General features: G+C 44.8%; 1 protein-coding gene across 1 annotated transcript in view; it reads right to left on the bottom strand.

The window, feature by feature from the left end:
* CCKAR (cholecystokinin A receptor) overlaps positions 1 to 11,258 on the bottom strand; it is a 95,983-nt gene extending 84,725 nt beyond the window's left edge. Inside the window, exons 1-2 of the mRNA XM_040420556.1 lie at positions 11,022 to 11,258; positions 10,138 to 10,389 (exon numbers count right to left, since the gene is read on the bottom strand). Of these exons, the coding sequence (XP_040276490.1) occupies positions 10,138 to 10,389; positions 11,022 to 11,154 (385 nt within the window). The 5' untranslated portion in view covers positions 11,155 to 11,258. The remainder of the gene's footprint in view (positions 1 to 10,137; positions 10,390 to 11,021) is intronic.
* Between the last annotated feature and the right edge of the window lie 5,311 nt (positions 11,259 to 16,569).

The following is a 16,569-nucleotide window of genomic DNA, read 5'->3' as shown; positions in this document are numbered from 1 at the left end:
AGCCCCCCCTATCATGTGCCAGTAGCCCCCCTATCATGTGCCAGTAGCCCCCCCTATCATGTGCCAGTAGCCCCCCTTATGTGCCAGTAGTCCCCCTTATGTGCCAGCAGCCCCCCTTATGTGCCAGTATTGTAATTTGTACATATATATATAAAAAAAAAACCTTATACTTACCTCCTCCAGGATGCGATGCAGTCCTCTTCCGGCCTGTGTCCCTCGCTGGCTCATGCGGCGTGATGACGTCATTGCACCGCCTGCATCGGCCTCTGATAGGCTGCCGGCCTAGTTCTGGCAGCCTATCAGAGGAACAGGGAGGGGACACACCTCTCCCTCCCCTGCCGCAGCACAGACATTTGTATCGCCGCCCTGAGGATGCCGATACAGATGACTATAGAGATAAGTGAGCGCTTCCATAATGGAAGCGCAGCGCTCATCTCCTGCTGTGCCCTGCTGGCGCCCCCCTTCTGACAGCGCCCCGGGCGGCCACCCGGCCCGCCTGGTCCAAGAAACGGCCCTGACTTGCATTACCCATGTGATAAAAATTCTAGATCATCTATTCTTATGACGCTATGCTGTGCTGTTCATCAATTATCCCTGCAGTAATGGGTGTTATCAGTTGGGGGGCAGGGTGTCCATGCTCAGTCTGACACTATCTGCAGTAGGTCAGAACAGGGTTACTTCAAAAGGGAAATTGTAATGTTTTATTGTTCAGTAAAATGTTTTGATTTAATATATTTGTATACCTAATAGCACTATATGGACAAATAAGGGTTAAGTCCTTGGCTCATCCCATTAGGTTGCCAAAAGATGGACCTTGGTAAGCCCCCTGGTTAGCTTTTGGAGTGTGGAGTCTGTGCTTAGCTGAAGAAGAGAGAGGACCTGCATTTAAGCTCCTCAGAGCTAGGCCTGAGGACAGAGAACCGTTGTCTCCGATGTACAGCCAAGGAAGCATCAGCTACACAAAAGTGATTCAGCGAGTCAGTCAGCCAGGTATTGTGCATGATTATGGCAGAGAGACGTTATTGCTGTGAGAGGGAACATTGCCAGTGCATCCTTCCACACTTTGAGATGGTCTGAATAACCATAACTTAAAGCGTACCTTAGTTTTCAAAAAAGGTTTTCATAATATCTGTGAATTTTTGTACAGTGTGAAGGAACAATTATGTCTGGGCTTCCCTAATGTCTTTTTCAGTCATAGTATTCCCTGTTTCAGCTGCACAGGTAGATTCATTTCTCTCACAAGCGGGTGTCTCCCTTCTTCCACTACTGTCTGCAGTGACCTCACTTCCCTTTCTTCCCACTATGTTTGTTTTCTTCCAGGGAGCTCAAAAAGCTGATAAGGAGGAATAAATCACGCTTACAGAAAGGCAGAAGGCTCCTGTGATGTTCAGAAGCAGTTGTTTTATCAGGCTCAGGATCTCAGCTAGCTGCCCCCATTTTCTCTCAGCCATCTTCTGAGTCTCTGTTACCAGGGACTGATCTTGCCTACAACAGTCAGTAGACTGCAACTTACGTGCAAGTGAGACCTCTAGTGGCTATGAATTTACAGCTTTTCTTCAGGTGGATGAGGGCTTATTTTTTAAATGAAGTGATTTAGAAATTTTCGAGTTACACCGTTCTCTATTAAATGAAGTGAAATTGTGTGAAAGTAGAGTGACTCTTTAAATCTGCACTCCTTTAGTCTGGGAATTTGCAGAAACTTTTACCAAGAACATCACTGCATGCCTAAAGGGGCCAGAGAGAAGGAGTACTATAAACCCCATCATTGCTGTTGTCCATATGTTGCTATTGGGGAAGGCTATGCACTGTAATCTACTTTGAAACTGTGCCTTGTCATTTTCAGATGTACTACTACTCCTACTCTGCACTTTTTAAAGAGACATTTATTTACACCAACTGGTCTCGTTACTGACTACATCATACGTTGACGGCTGCACCTACCTTCCTGCCTTGCAGCCAGAACAACATTCAACACCAAGGGCACTGCAACTACCACCAGGCAGTAGCCCTGACATCAGGGTTTGCTCCAAGAGAAGAAAGGGTTACTAAAAAGACCCAGGGAGAGCCAGAGGGGAGATTGCCACTGTGATTTACAAGCATGACAACCTTCTTCTGGCCACAACTACCACTCCCATCCTCCGCTCCACTCTCCCGGGCTGTTTGCAACATATCCAATTAGTACTGCTAGTGTCACTTTCTAGTAGCAATAATAAAGGAACAGCACAGCACTGAGTCACATGAATAGATGCTCCAGATTTGTTATTACAGGGGGAATGCAAGCAGTCTCACTGTCTCTGCTTTAAATACGGAAACTTTTAATTTACCAAAGTGTTGCTTAGGCCTCTTGCACATGACCGTATGCCCTCCGATATATACGGTCTGTGAGCGGGCCATATGTCCCAGAGCGGCATTGATCGTACGCACAGCATCAGCAGCAGGTAGCCTCAGGATAGGTCATCAATATCAGATTGGCGGGGGTCAGACACCCAGCACCCCCGCCAATCAGCAGTTTGAAGAGAAGGCACGTGCCGTCCCTTCGCTGCCTTCTCTTCATTGGTTACATGCTTGCCGTCGCATCTGCAGCGGTGTGCAGGTGTAATTACACCCAAGCCGTCCCATTCATTTCAATGGGACGGCTCGTTTCAATACACTTCTATAGGAGCGATCCGTCCTATTGAAATGAATGGGACGGCTTGGGTGTAATTACTAGTGTTGGTCAAGCACCAAAGTGCTCGGGTGCTCGAGTAGAACACCTTGGGATGCTCGGGTGCACAATGGAAGTCAATGGGAGAACCCAAGCATTAATTGTAAAAGGACAGAAATTGATGGAAACACCACCGAAATGGTTCTGGAACAGAATGGGGGGATGTCTGGATGCATCTTGGACTCCCAGGTCACTGCTGGGAACGATGTTGTCCGAGTAGTACGCCACTTTTACAGACTGACAATAATACGCACAAAACCGAAGATAAAATCGATTTTAGACGGAGGAAAAATTGCTAGGAAACATTCTTTCCTGTATATTTACTTGTATATAAAGTGCAAATGCTGCCAAAAATTACAAGGAAGATGCACTCCGATAAAACCTGTATATCACATAAAGGAGGGCCTCATTCACATTGTGGTACAATTGTTCAGGTAGTGGGACTCCTACACTCATAAAGCCTATGCACTAAGTGAAAGGGCTTCCAAAAATTACAAGGAACCGGCACTTCAGTACACCCTTTATTACACATAAAGGAGGGCATCATAGACACCCATGAAAAATTATGATTGCTGGCCTGCTGGTGACCCTCAAAAACATTAGGAGCAAGGGCCTGCTGGTGACCCTCTAAAACATTAGGGGCTAGGGCCTGCTGCTGATCTGACCATCTAAAACATTAGGGGTGAGGGTCTGCTGCTGATCTGACCATCTAAAACATTAGGGGTGAGGGCCTGCTGCCGAGCTGACCATCTAAAACATTTTGTGGGCGAGGACCTGCTGTGGAGCTGACCATCTAAAACATTATGGTCGAGGGCCTGCTGCTGAGCTGACCACCTAAGAAATTTTGTGGGTGAGGGCCTGCTGCCTAGCTGACCATCTAAAAAAATTTGTGGGCGAGGGCCTGCTGCCGAGCTGACCAGCTAAAAAATGTTGTGGACGAGGGCCTGCTGCCAAGCGGACCATCTAAAAATTTAGGGGTGAGGGTCTGCTGCTGAGCTGACCCTTTAAAATATCATGGTTGAGGGCCTGCTGGTGACCCTCAAAAACATTATGGGTGAGGGCCCGCGGCTGAGCTGACCCTCTAAAACATTAGGAGCGAGGGCAGCCTAATAAGCATGCTGATATGATGGAGGAGGAGGAGGACGAGAAAAGGGAGATTGAACCATATACCCTTTTTAGTGGTGGAAGGGGTGCATGGGAATACAGTGTATTCAATACACCATAAAAGCCACATTTAGAGTGCCTTTATGTTCAGCCGCTTTCCTCTGGTGGAGTAGAGAAGTCAGGGGCAATCCAGGCCTTGTTCATTTTTGTGCCATCCCAGGGTACGACTCGCTCCCGCCCTACACAACGTTCACCCAGTGTGATGTCAGGGAAATGTAGCGTCCCTGGCCAAAAGGACTTGTCTATGTGTCAGTCGTTAAGTGGACCTGCCCAATAACTGCGTTAGTCAGGGCACGGGTGATGTTATGGGACACATGCTGGTGTAAGGCTGGGACTGCACACCGTGAAAAATATTGGCGGCTGGGGACAGAGTACCGCGGGACAGCCGCCGCCATCAGGCGGCGGAAAGCCTCAGTGTCCACAAGCTTAAATGGCAACATTTCCAGGGCCAGTAATTTGGAAAGGTGCGCATTTAGTGCTATGGTCTGTGGGTGGCTGGATGGCTAGGTATTTGCATTTTCTTTCAAAGGCCTGGGGTATAGACATCTTTACACTGCGCTGGGACAAAGAAGAGGATGTGCTAGCTTATGGTGGTTACGAAGGTCCAGGTGCATGGCCGGAGGCATCCAGGCCTGCGTCTTGGACAGGGGATTGGCCAGCACGTAACACAGGGGAAGAGGAGGCAGTGGTGTGACCCACAGACACTGATTGCGGACCCAGGCGTTCGGCCCAACTATTAGGGTGCTTTGATGCCATGTGGCGGATCATGCTGGTGGTGGTGAGGTTGCTAGTGTTCACGCCCCTGCTCATTTTGGTTCGGCACAGGTTGCAAATGACAATTCTTTTATCGTCCGCACTTTCCTCAAAAAAGCGACAGACTGCGGAACACCTACCCCTTGGCAAGGGAGATTGCTGCGATGGGGTGCTCCGGGGAACAGTAGCGGGCCTGTTTGGTGTGGCCAGCCTTCTCCCTTTTTGCCACCCCACTGCCTCTTCCAGCCTGTTGCGGTGCTGAGGATCCCTCCCCCTCTGTACTACTGTCCTCGCTCGGCTTGCCACCTTTCCAGGTTGGGTCAGTGACTTCATCATCCAGCACCTCCTCTTCCACTTCCTCACTCTGGTCATCCTCCTGACTTGTTGACCTAACAACAACCTCAGTTATTGACAACTGTGTCTCATCCTCATCATGAACCTATTGAGACACTAATTGCGGTTGACTTATTGGTAACTGTGTCTCATCATCATCATCCACCTTGTGAAACACTAATTGCCGTTCCCCACCGTCATCTTCTTCTGACTTCGGATGCTCTAGAGTTTGGGAATCAGGGCACAACATCTGTTCATGTCCCTCTTCAAGCGGGCTTGGCGAGAGGCCCAAATTAAGGAATGGCGATTAAAACAGTCGTTGGAATATCCGAGTGTGGGATCACTTGATCGTTCTGTTGACCAGACTCTTGGCTACTGAGACTGGACTTTGTGGAAGACAGGGTGGTGCTTAACCGACTGGAAGCATTATCTGCTGCAATCCAACCGACCACCTGGTCGCATTGGTCTGACTTGGAGAGTGGTGTCCTGCGCCGCCCTGCAAACTAGGGACATGAAGCTAGGTATCGTGGATTAGTGTTTCTTGTGCTCTGGCAGCAGGCACAGTTTCACCGCGCCCAGGGCCACGGCCACTTACCCGTCCCTTACTGCTCGCCTTGCACATATTAAATGGTATATATGCTTGCAAGTATGTCACACGTACAGTAGCGCAGGTTTTGTAAGTGTATGCACAAATAAAGTACACAGAATGTCACAGATATTTTTAGGATGCACACATGTTAAACAGGAGGTATAGCGCAAGTAACGGATCTGGAATGCGAAAAAAATAAATATCGGATCCGTCCGGAGAGACGGATCCGGTATTTCAATGCATTTGTCAGAAACAAATGCTATCCGTTTGCATACGGATTTCTGGATCCGGCAGGCAGTTCCGGAACTTCTAACGCAAGTGTAAAAGTACCCTAAGTCTATGGTGTCGGACCGGTAATAAAAAAAAAAGGATCCGACACCCATTGACTTACAATGATTTTAATGCAGGATCCGGTTTGTTCTGTTTCTATATAATACAACAGATGTATTAAATGAAATGGAAGTGTTTTATTCAGGTTTTGAGATCCCGTGCCAGATCTCTAAACCTGAACTGAAAACGCGGATGTGAAGGCAGCCTTACTCATGTCCCCGTGTCCTTACCAACACAAGTCCAGGACAGGGTATGGAGGCCATTTTGGTAGTAAAGGGAATTTGACAGATGCAGTTTAGATGATGCATAGGTTAGTTTGTCCCACAATTACTAGTACTAATCTTATGCTTGAAGATGTGAAAGTATCTACTATTACTGAGGTCCGTGGTATATGACATTGCACTTAATTGACAGAGGCAGTCTCCAGGCTTTTAAGTGCTATTGTTCTTACGGCTTGGTCTCTGGTTTGGCTAATATGAGCTCATTTACATACCCTTCCCATGAAGCATTGCCTGAAAATGAGTCTCCATACCCCAGAGGAGTCTCCACAATAACAGCCAGTAATACCCTACTTAGCTCATTCTTAGATTGAATGGGCTTTATAAGGAGGCCATTTAATCAATGGGTGCCCGGGTCTTCTGGCTAGGCAAGATGATGAATTTTTATAATTCTGTCTGAATGTCCGAGCTGTAATTGCACATTCATTAATTTATTTTTGTGTGTTTTCACTGTGTTTGTTTGTCACAAGAACTTAAAAGGTGTGGTGCCCTTATGGGCTACCCTCTGAGGTCTATGGGCGGTGGCCATTAGGTTTCTTCCCCCCCCTGCAAACCCTTTGGCTTTCCCTCTGGGGGGAGGGAGCCAGACCTTGACCTGGGTTGGCAGCACAGGTGGAAAGCCGAACAACAACGGGCTTCTACCTCGGCTCCGTCAGAGGTTGGCCATTTGTTCTTCTGGCTTGGAGGGTTGGGTATTGGTTTATGGAAAGCCCTTCTCTTAGGGCTCATTCACACGACCGTGGTTTGGTTCTGCATCCGAGCCACATTTTTTGCAGCTCGGGTGCTGACCGCATCCTTTGCTCCATTTCGCGGCGCCGCAAAAATTATGAGTCATGTCCTATTCTTGTCCGTTTTGCGGACAAGAATAGGCATTTCTATTAAGGGCCGTCTGATGGGATTTGATGGGTCCGGCACAGTGGGTGCCCTGTTTGCAGCAGCTCTCCCTTCTGGCTCATAGTGGGGGATCTATAGCTGCGGAACTGCCTCTATAATGTCCCAAAGCCCTAATGGGTTACAAAAAAGCCTTGGTGAGACACCCCCTTTAGGCTAGGGATAGATATTTGGAATTTAGACTTATTATCTGGGGGGGGGGGAATTATATATACATATATATATATATATATATATATATATATATAGTCCATTTTAATTCCAGAAACAGCACCACTCTTGTCTATGAACTGTGTTTGGTATTACAGCATGGCTCCATGGACAAGAGTTGCACTGTTTCTGGAAAAAGCAGAAGTTTTTGTTATAATTTCAGACAACCCTTTTTAATAATCAATTTAAAAAACGCATTGCAGCCTCTAACATACCCAACTGCTTTCAGCTTATTTAAAAGGGCTAGCTCCAGTATTTAAACTTATCACCTTTTCACAATATAGGTAATAACTGTCTGATTGGTGGTGGTCTAACTGTCTGGACCCCCACCAATCATCACGAGAACAGGGGGTCCTGTGTCCCCTGTATGAATGGTGTGGTAGCTCTGTACTCAGGATAATGAATACCGCAGGAGTTGTGCATGCTTGACTTGCCACTCCTTTCATATGGGGGTAGAATATGGAAATGCCTCAAATGTCCGATAGGTGCAGGACCCACCTCTAGGACCTTCTTCCATCTCAAGATTGGGGCCCCAAAGTATTCAATTACAGCAGGGCCATGTTCTTGAGATAGGAGCAAGTCCCAGAGGTCCCTATCGGACATTTATGGCATATCCTATCGATATGCCATAAACATCCAGATGGGAACACCGCTTTGTTATTTTTTTGTATAATGAAAAGTTTTCTAATGTACCAATATACTTTCTGCGTCACTTTGAATAGTTTTCAAGATCTCTGCTTGCTGTTATTCAACAGGTTCCCGGCTTAAACCAGTTATCAGGGCTGTGAGATTCTCACATGACCAGGAATGAATTCTATTCCCTAGAAGAAAACTATCAAGGTTACTACAGAATGGCAGCAAGGAGAGATCTTGCAATCTGTAAGGCATTGATACAAAATGTATCTTGGAAAATGGTATGACTTTTTACTACACAATGAATTAGGCTATTTTCACACTAGCGTTAATATTTTCCTGTATTGAGATCCGTCATAGGGTCTCAATACCGGAAAAAAACGCTTCCATTTTGTCCCCATTCATTGTCAATAGGGACAAAATGTAACTGAACAGAACGGAATGCTCCAAAATGTATTCCGTTCCATTCTCATTCCTGGTCATGTGAGAATCTCACAGCCCACATACCAGAGAGCAAACCTAAGACGGAATCCGTCATGACCCACAATGTAAGTCAATGGGGACGGATACGTTTTCTCTGATACAATAGAAAACGGATCCGTCATCCATTGACTTTGAATGGATTTCATGACTGATCCGTCTTGGCCATGTTACAGATAATACAACCGGATCCGTTCATAATGGATGCAGACGGTTGTATTATCAGTAATGGAAACGTTTTTGCTGAACCCTGCCGGATCCAACAAAAATGACTGAAAGCGGCATACCCCCTTATGAGTTAATGCACACTACCGTGCATCTTCTAAGCTGATCCGTCTAGATTTCTATGGTGCTCTATTATCCTTTATACGCCTCTGGTTCATACATTTGGAGCTGGAGAGCCTTCATACACAGATATTCCCCCCATGAAGCAGGGTTTTCATACCAGTAAATATTGTACGCTTTAATAACAAAGTAGTCATTATGTCATTTAGCTCCATTAAGACATACAATTACTATATGGTTAACACGCTTCATTGGTTGAAGGGGTTAATGCAATAGGAACATTAACCATTCAGTACTAGCATACCCGTCACAGAAATGTCCCATTGCCCTTGATGCGTGTAATTTTATTTTTTTCTTGTCTAATTTGCTTTTTATTTTAATCGCTTGTCTCTGTAATGGTTTTATGAAAGCGCCTACTATCCGATATGAAGCTAATGATAACTAGGAGGAAGTCTAAAAGCTAATGCGGTTAGAAGGACTACATTGCCATGTCTATACATGTAGCATTGGACTCATACTGGCAAAATCATATGACAGATTATGGACGACGCACAGTAAACTATGACAAGTAGATGCCGGATATCACAGCAGCTTTAGATGATTTCCCTCCTGTAAAATAGTCTGGAACATGATTCCATACTTCATAACCGGTTTATTTGTAGATTGCAAGCTCTTGCGGACAAGGTCCTCTCCCCCTCTGTTAACAGTTGGATTTTTATCATATTTGTATTTTTTATATTATGTGTAACGGTACTTTCACATTAGCGTTTTTCTTTTCCGGCATAGAGTTCCATCACAGGGGCTCCATACCAGAAAAGAACTGATCAGGCATATCCCCATGCATTCTGAATGGAGAGTAATCCGTTCAGGATGCATCAGGATGTCTTCAGTTCAGTCTTTTTGACTGATCAAGCAAAAGATAAAACTGCAGCATGCTACGGTTTTATCTCCGGCGAAAAAAAACTGAAGACTTGCCGGAATGCCGGATCCAGCATTTTTCCCCATAGAAATGTATTAGTGCCTGATCCGGCAATCAAGATACCGGAATGCCGGATCCGTCCATCCGGTCTGCGCATGTGCAGACCGGTAAAAATGTGAAAAAAAGATACAAGACGGATCTGTCTGTCCGCATGATAAGCGTCTCATAAATGCTTTCAGTCACATGCAGATCGGCGGATCCGGCGGGCAGTTCCGACGACGGAACTGCCCGCCGGATCACACTGCCGCAAGTGTGAAAGTAGCCTAAGCTCTCTTGAGTGAATTAATGGTACTATAAAAAAATTATTATACTCCATTTTTACAGTACCCCGGGGATACTGCTAGGAGCACAATGTAGGGGCATTAGATAGGGGACAGCTAGCAGGACAGGCGCCTGGGAGAGCACTTACAAGCCACTCTGCCTTGACCAGCTTCATAAGCATATGTTCACATGATGCAGTCTCACCCCTTTTTGTACATAGGTATGGTTCAGCAAACGATTCACTTACCCATGAAATAGAAAGCAGCGCTGCAGACTGTGCTACCAAATATAAAGTCCTCCAGCAAATTAGGAATGAGAGTGAAGGGTATGCAGAAAATACAGAGCATGAGGTCACTGACTGCCAATGACAATAAGAAGAGGTTGGTGACAGTCCTCATCCTCTTATTCCTTATCAGGACCGCTATAACCAAGCTGTTGCCCAGGACACCCAGGAGAAAGATCAAGGAATACAGGAAAATCCTCACTGCCTGGTGCAAATCTACAAAAGAAAAAAACGAATTAGTTGTCGTGATACATTGTTGCTAATTCATGCACAACAATGAAATGAAACATAAAACAACAGTGAGGTCCAGAATCAGATGTAGCAGCAAAGTTGTATTTGTCATTGGGCTGTCGGCAGTTTCTGATATGCCTGTTGACACATTCAGCTCTGCTACATCTGCGAGTCTACTTGTGCCTCATGGCAAGTTTGCTAGTTAAGTTAATGCAGTAGGTTTACTGGAAAGATAAAACTAGATTTGATGTCTGCCTTTATTAATAAAAGTTTTTGGGCGTTCTTGTTCATCGATGTCTGTACCTCTTAGTATATACTGACTTGTTGCAGGTTTTGTATTTGCTTATTGATATAATGATAAAACAATAAACAAATTTGGGGAAAAAAAGTTTATAATTTTTTTGGGTGATTTGACATTATTACAGCATGTCAGAGATGACATTGTCATTACAGCGCACATCATACACATGACATTTGAAAGTCTACAATGCAGCTCTCTCTGGCTCCAAACTAGTTGCCTGCCGTGCTTTGACTTGTAGTTCCACAAAGCTGTGGCTAACTGAAGCACTTTCTGGGAAAATATCTACAAATTCTACCCATACAGTTATGACACGTACCTTTGCCAGGGATGGTCGCATTGTGTGAATAGTTCCCCAGGCAGCTGATGATGGCTCCATTATCTGTGATCTCACATAATATCCCATTTTCATCGGTATAATTGTCCTCATGAAGATTATACAGTGTTTCCATGTCTGTTAGTGTAATATGGGGTTGGTAAGAGACTACTTGCTTCCCATGCCTCCTTGTGATGAGAGGCTTGCTGAGGTCTGCTGGCAGAATTCCTGGGAGAGAGATTTGTGTGCAGCCCTCTATCCAGGCTCCACTCCACACACTGTATGCACTGCACATACACTGAAGGGTAACCGTCTGCAGTGTGCCACCCTCTCTGGTTATTGGTCGGGACCTTCTTATTCCCAGTTAGAAAAAAAAGCTGCTTAGCTAAAGGTAGAGGACAGCACACCTGACATTTTCTGTTCTCTTCTCCTCCTAGACTTCTTGTGTAATAATTCACTAGTGGGGAACGTTGCAAAATAATGGGAAAAACTACATCCTGGTGACTAGATAATAAAATGTGAAAGCTGAGTTTTCACAAAGGGGCTCAGAAATTTAACTTGTGGGGCCCCTGAACTGCCTGATGCTGCAGACCTCCTTGAATGCCTGGCAGATTCCCACTGCCAGACAAGTTCAGTATATAAATACAGCACCAAAAACAAGCTCATTACATAGAAAAAGCACCAGAACGAGTGACTGGACGCTGGAATCTCAGCTCCTCTGAGAAATCCTATATCCTTATCAATCAGCCACCATCCAAAGACGCCATGAGCCTCACCCTACAGCAAATGACCCCCACATAACAGCGGTGACCTGATGAGCTGCTTTTGGCGCTTCTAAAGAAAGACACGGGCCCAGTTGCGCACTGCGGCCTAACTCCCACCTGAAATCTCGGCCTCTAGTCAAGGAGGACCCGCGCACCAGCATCTGGAGCCACGCACTCCGGGAGGAAACATCACCCCAAGCTAGGGGCTGCCCCGGTCCTGCCGGACCCGCAGAGAGAGAGACCAAGGGAGAGCGGCGCTGACGCTTGCTACCGGAGGTGTCGGCGGTAGGAAAGATCACAGGCAAGACCTGCAGTGCGGCGACATAATCTCTGCAAGTACAAACAAACGTTAGTGCCACATTTCCACCATCGCTCAGAAGTCGAAGGGCTAGAGATCACCATACATACAATATAGGAGGGAGGAGGCAATAAGTGGCCCATAATAACGACAGAAAAGATCCCCCCCCCCCCCAACTGTGTTGTGTTCTCTGATCCCCTGACTCGTTAGGGGAAACAAAGAGGAATCCTCATCCCTAGTCACAGAAGCCAGATAACTACAAGCCCAATCACCATATAAGCCTCTACCACATAACAGGCTACCAAAGTCCTACATACCCCTCCCCATACAGCAGGAACCCAAAAGAACTTAAAACAGCAAGACAACTGAACACGAGATTGGCTTCAATTTTTTCGGACCCTGAACAAGATCTACATATCACCATATAGCTGGTTATTATTCCTTTTCTTTCCGGTAAAAAGACCTGCTCGAATATGCCCTCTTCTCTCCAACCCCTAAGGGCTACATACAATGTAAAACTCCCATAACTCCATTGGGGATATTTCAGGCATGCTATCAATCTAAAGAAGATCAGTATGGTAAAGATTGGCCGCAAAACATCTAGCATTGAACAGGAGTCAACTATAACACCTTTTCAACCTAACATGGATAAATTCCTGACTAAACAGGGCACTGGGGCATCATCCAAAGCACTGTCGCATAAAGAAGCCACAGCCTCAGAATCAGACCAAGCAAGCGATAACGAGGGTGAATATTCCGAAAATAGCAAACCAATCTCTAGAGCATTCCTCACCCGCCTACTAACCTCATCCCTTGCCCCCATCGGTAAAGATATGTCTGAGATCAAACAAGACCTTCAGCACCTGGGCCACAGGATTGACACGCTCGAACAAACGCAGACGTCACTCATAGATCACGCATCGGCAGTTGCCTCAAACCTACAAATACAAGAGGAGCACATAAATAAACTAGAAGACCTAGAAAACCGAAATAGGCGAAACAACTTGAGGATTAGGGGGGTCCTAGAATCCACGGAAACCACAGAAATTACGCCTACCTTAATTAATATGTTCTCAGGCCTACTTGAAGACTCTGACAATCAGTCACTGATAATTGAAAGAGCTTACAGAACCTTGAGACCAAAACCTCAACCTGCCGAACCCCCCAGAGATATTGTCTGCAAACTCTCAGACTTTCATATAAAAGAAAAAATCCTACAAAACGCTAGATCTTCAAAATCTCTTGCATATGATAAAAACCAAATAACCATCTTCCAGGATCTAGCACCAACCACGCTAGCAAAGCGTCGCTAAATCAAGCCATTTACAGATGCCCTTCGCCAGAAACAACATGCGTACCGCTGTTTATTCCCGTTCGGCATCTCTATCTCAGCCAACGGAAGACCCTACACAGCTCGCACGTCAGACGAAGTGGCTTCAGTGGCAGCAGAACTGAACATACCACTGGACCAGCCTCCAGTTCTAGAGACGGAGCACTCAAACATAAACATTTCACCTCTCCCAGCACTGCTACCATGGGAAACGGTTGAAAAGTCCAAGCAGCAGAGAACAGAGAAGTCCCAAAAAGTATCGACTCCACTTCAACTACTTACACTATGAGTATTGCATTTAACCTACTATCACAAGTTCTTTATTTTCTCTTATTATGTTAATGTTTCTCAGTTCTATTAGATATGCCAGTATTTATCCCTCAAATGGTTCACTGATAATACACACAAAGAAAAATGTTTATAAGTGAGCTCTTACACATAGTTCTCAAACCAATACTACCAATTGTTACAAGGGTAATGAAAACCCCACCCTCACACTTATATCCCCAGCTCCTACTTCCCACCCCTCAAAACTTTATTTATCCGAGATCATGTCCTAAGTTTAGGCAATCACTTACTGCACACTCAAATGGCTACTGATATACAAACCATGTCTTTTGTCTCTTATAATGTGAGAGGGCTCAACTCACCAGTGAAAAGGTCCCAAGTTTTGCTGCTACAGGAAACACACTTAATCCAAACCAAAACACCCTTTTTCCTTAAATCCTTTTATAACCAGTGGTATCACTCTTTCTCAACATCCAGGAAATCTAGAGGAGTCGCCATTGCGCTACATAAAAACGTACCTTCCCAACATCGAGACACCCTAATAGATGTTCAGGGAAGATATATTTTTATCAAGGGTAAAATAGCCAACGTATTGGTCACAATTGGAAACCTATATGCTCCAAACAAGAACCAAGACACATGGATCACGCGCACCATTAGGAACTGCAAATCCTTCATAGAGGGAACCTTCCTATTAGGAGGCGACCTCAACACTGCCTTACACCCACCAGTGGATACGTCCACGGGGAAATCAATACTAACCAAAAAAGCCTTATCCAGAATACACAAATGCTTACACTCTGCACAACTAGTAGACACTTGGAGACATATTCATCCAACTGACAGAGACTACACTCACTACTCTCCTGTACAACAATCATATGGTCGAATAGACTATCTATTCCTTCCCCTCCCGGCGCTCCTGTCCATAAGAGAAGTTTCTATACTTCCCAGCGTACACTCAGATCATCCAATCAATTCTCCTACTGCGTACAGCACTTGGTAAAATCACCAAACCCACACTAAATTGGAGACTAAATGAATCCATCCTCTCTAACAATCAACATTAAACGTACATTGAAAATGCCCTAAAGAATTATTTCGAACAGAACACTGACAACACATTACCCTTCACTACAATATGGAAAGCCCACAAAGCTGTCACACGGGAAGAATATATTTCAATAGCCTTGCATCTCAACAAAACCAGAAAAGAAACAACACAGAAACTTTACAAAGAGATTCAGCAACTAGAGCTAACACACAAAACCTCTAACTCTAGTGACACCATGCAAACCCTAACGTCCAAAAGGCAACAATTGAAAGACATCATAAACATACAATCTACTAAATTCTACATGTCATGGAAAAATAGATTGTACATACATGGAGATAAGGTATCCAAATTGATGATGCCCCTCATCAAGAAACAAAAAGCCCGAACATTTATAATTTCGGTAAAGCACCATTCAGGCACACGCGTCACAGACGCTAAAAGTATATCCGAAGCATTCTGCCAATATTACAAATCACTATACCAACTAAGGGCACACGATACCACAGACCAAACATTAAAGAGACAGGAGGATAAGGAATTTCTTATCTTCTCTCCACCTCCCGGAACTATCAGAAGAGCAACAAACCATTCACACCACGCGAGGTCCAGACCACTCTGTCGAAGAGCCAAACAGGCAAGAGCCCAGGCCCGGATGGCCTCCCTATTCTATATTATAAATCCATGCACGATATTCTCCAACCACATCTCCTACACTTCTGCAACGCTGTGCTGCAGGGATCGGCTCTACCGAAGCAGGCGCTTGAAGCGCATATCTCACTAATACACAAAGAGGGGAAAGACCCTGAATTATGAAGCAATGTCGGGTATATAAAGCAAATTCTTTATATAAATATTTTTAAAAAAATACGGATTAAAAGAAAAATTATGCAAACGATATTGACCCGTGAGATGGACATAAACATCTCAAAAAGAGTTCAATCAAGAACCTAATTATTTTGTGCAATCAGTAAAACAGGGTACAAGCGTCTATGCAAAAATATAAATGGTTTATTTACAATAGTTTAAAATACAACCAAAATTTTATCAACGTAAAGTTCAATAATATACAATGATATGCAGTACCCAGAATTCACCACTATATGGTGCCAACAAAACACTACTCAACCAACACAAGAATATTATGCAATACGGCTTTAAAATTGTGAGAGATATACAATCAATGGATTATGCGAAAAACTTAATCAAGAAAATGACAGATACGATCCCCTGCTCTGCCCAAAATGATGACCAATCTCAGATATGGGGTAGTATTGCCACAAAACTTAAAAATTATTGGCTTGATATCAAACTAGGGAATATAAAGATTCCTGTCACGGATGAAGTTAGCAGATAGCTGGAATATATAAATAAACGAGCGACTGGCTTGATCCCAAACTAAGGAGCTTATAGGTGAGCCCTATAAAACCCTAAGAGCTCTCCCTGACTGCTATGCACATGCAAGGGTCTGTATGGTAGACGATTGCATGCCCGCGTACCTAATACTGTGTGACACCTGAAAACCCTATAGTAGTGAGGGGACATGACCACCGGCTCCCTGCACTTAATATGGACGGAGTCAGGGTCACCTAGAATCAAGCCAGCAAGGAAACACAATAAAGTAAATGACTTATCTGAACAAACAGCAGAAGCAGCCTCCAGCAGTGAACACCTCATCCAGGAAGTAGTATAAACCGCAAAGTGAGGCAGTATGGGAGGGATTATAAAGGAAGACAATTAGTCGAAATAAGTGACACCTGGCAGAAGGAAAGGAGATGAGAAAGTGAAACCAAAACAAAGAACATCATACAAGAGGT

The sequence above is a fragment of the Bufo bufo genome, chromosome 2 (assembly GCF_905171765.1).
Source record: "Bufo bufo chromosome 2, aBufBuf1.1, whole genome shotgun sequence".
In the NCBI taxonomy this organism is placed as follows: domain Eukaryota; kingdom Metazoa; phylum Chordata; class Amphibia; order Anura; family Bufonidae; genus Bufo; species Bufo bufo.
Note: the sequence above shows the minus strand (reverse complement) of the source record. Positions and strands in the feature narration are given on the sequence as shown.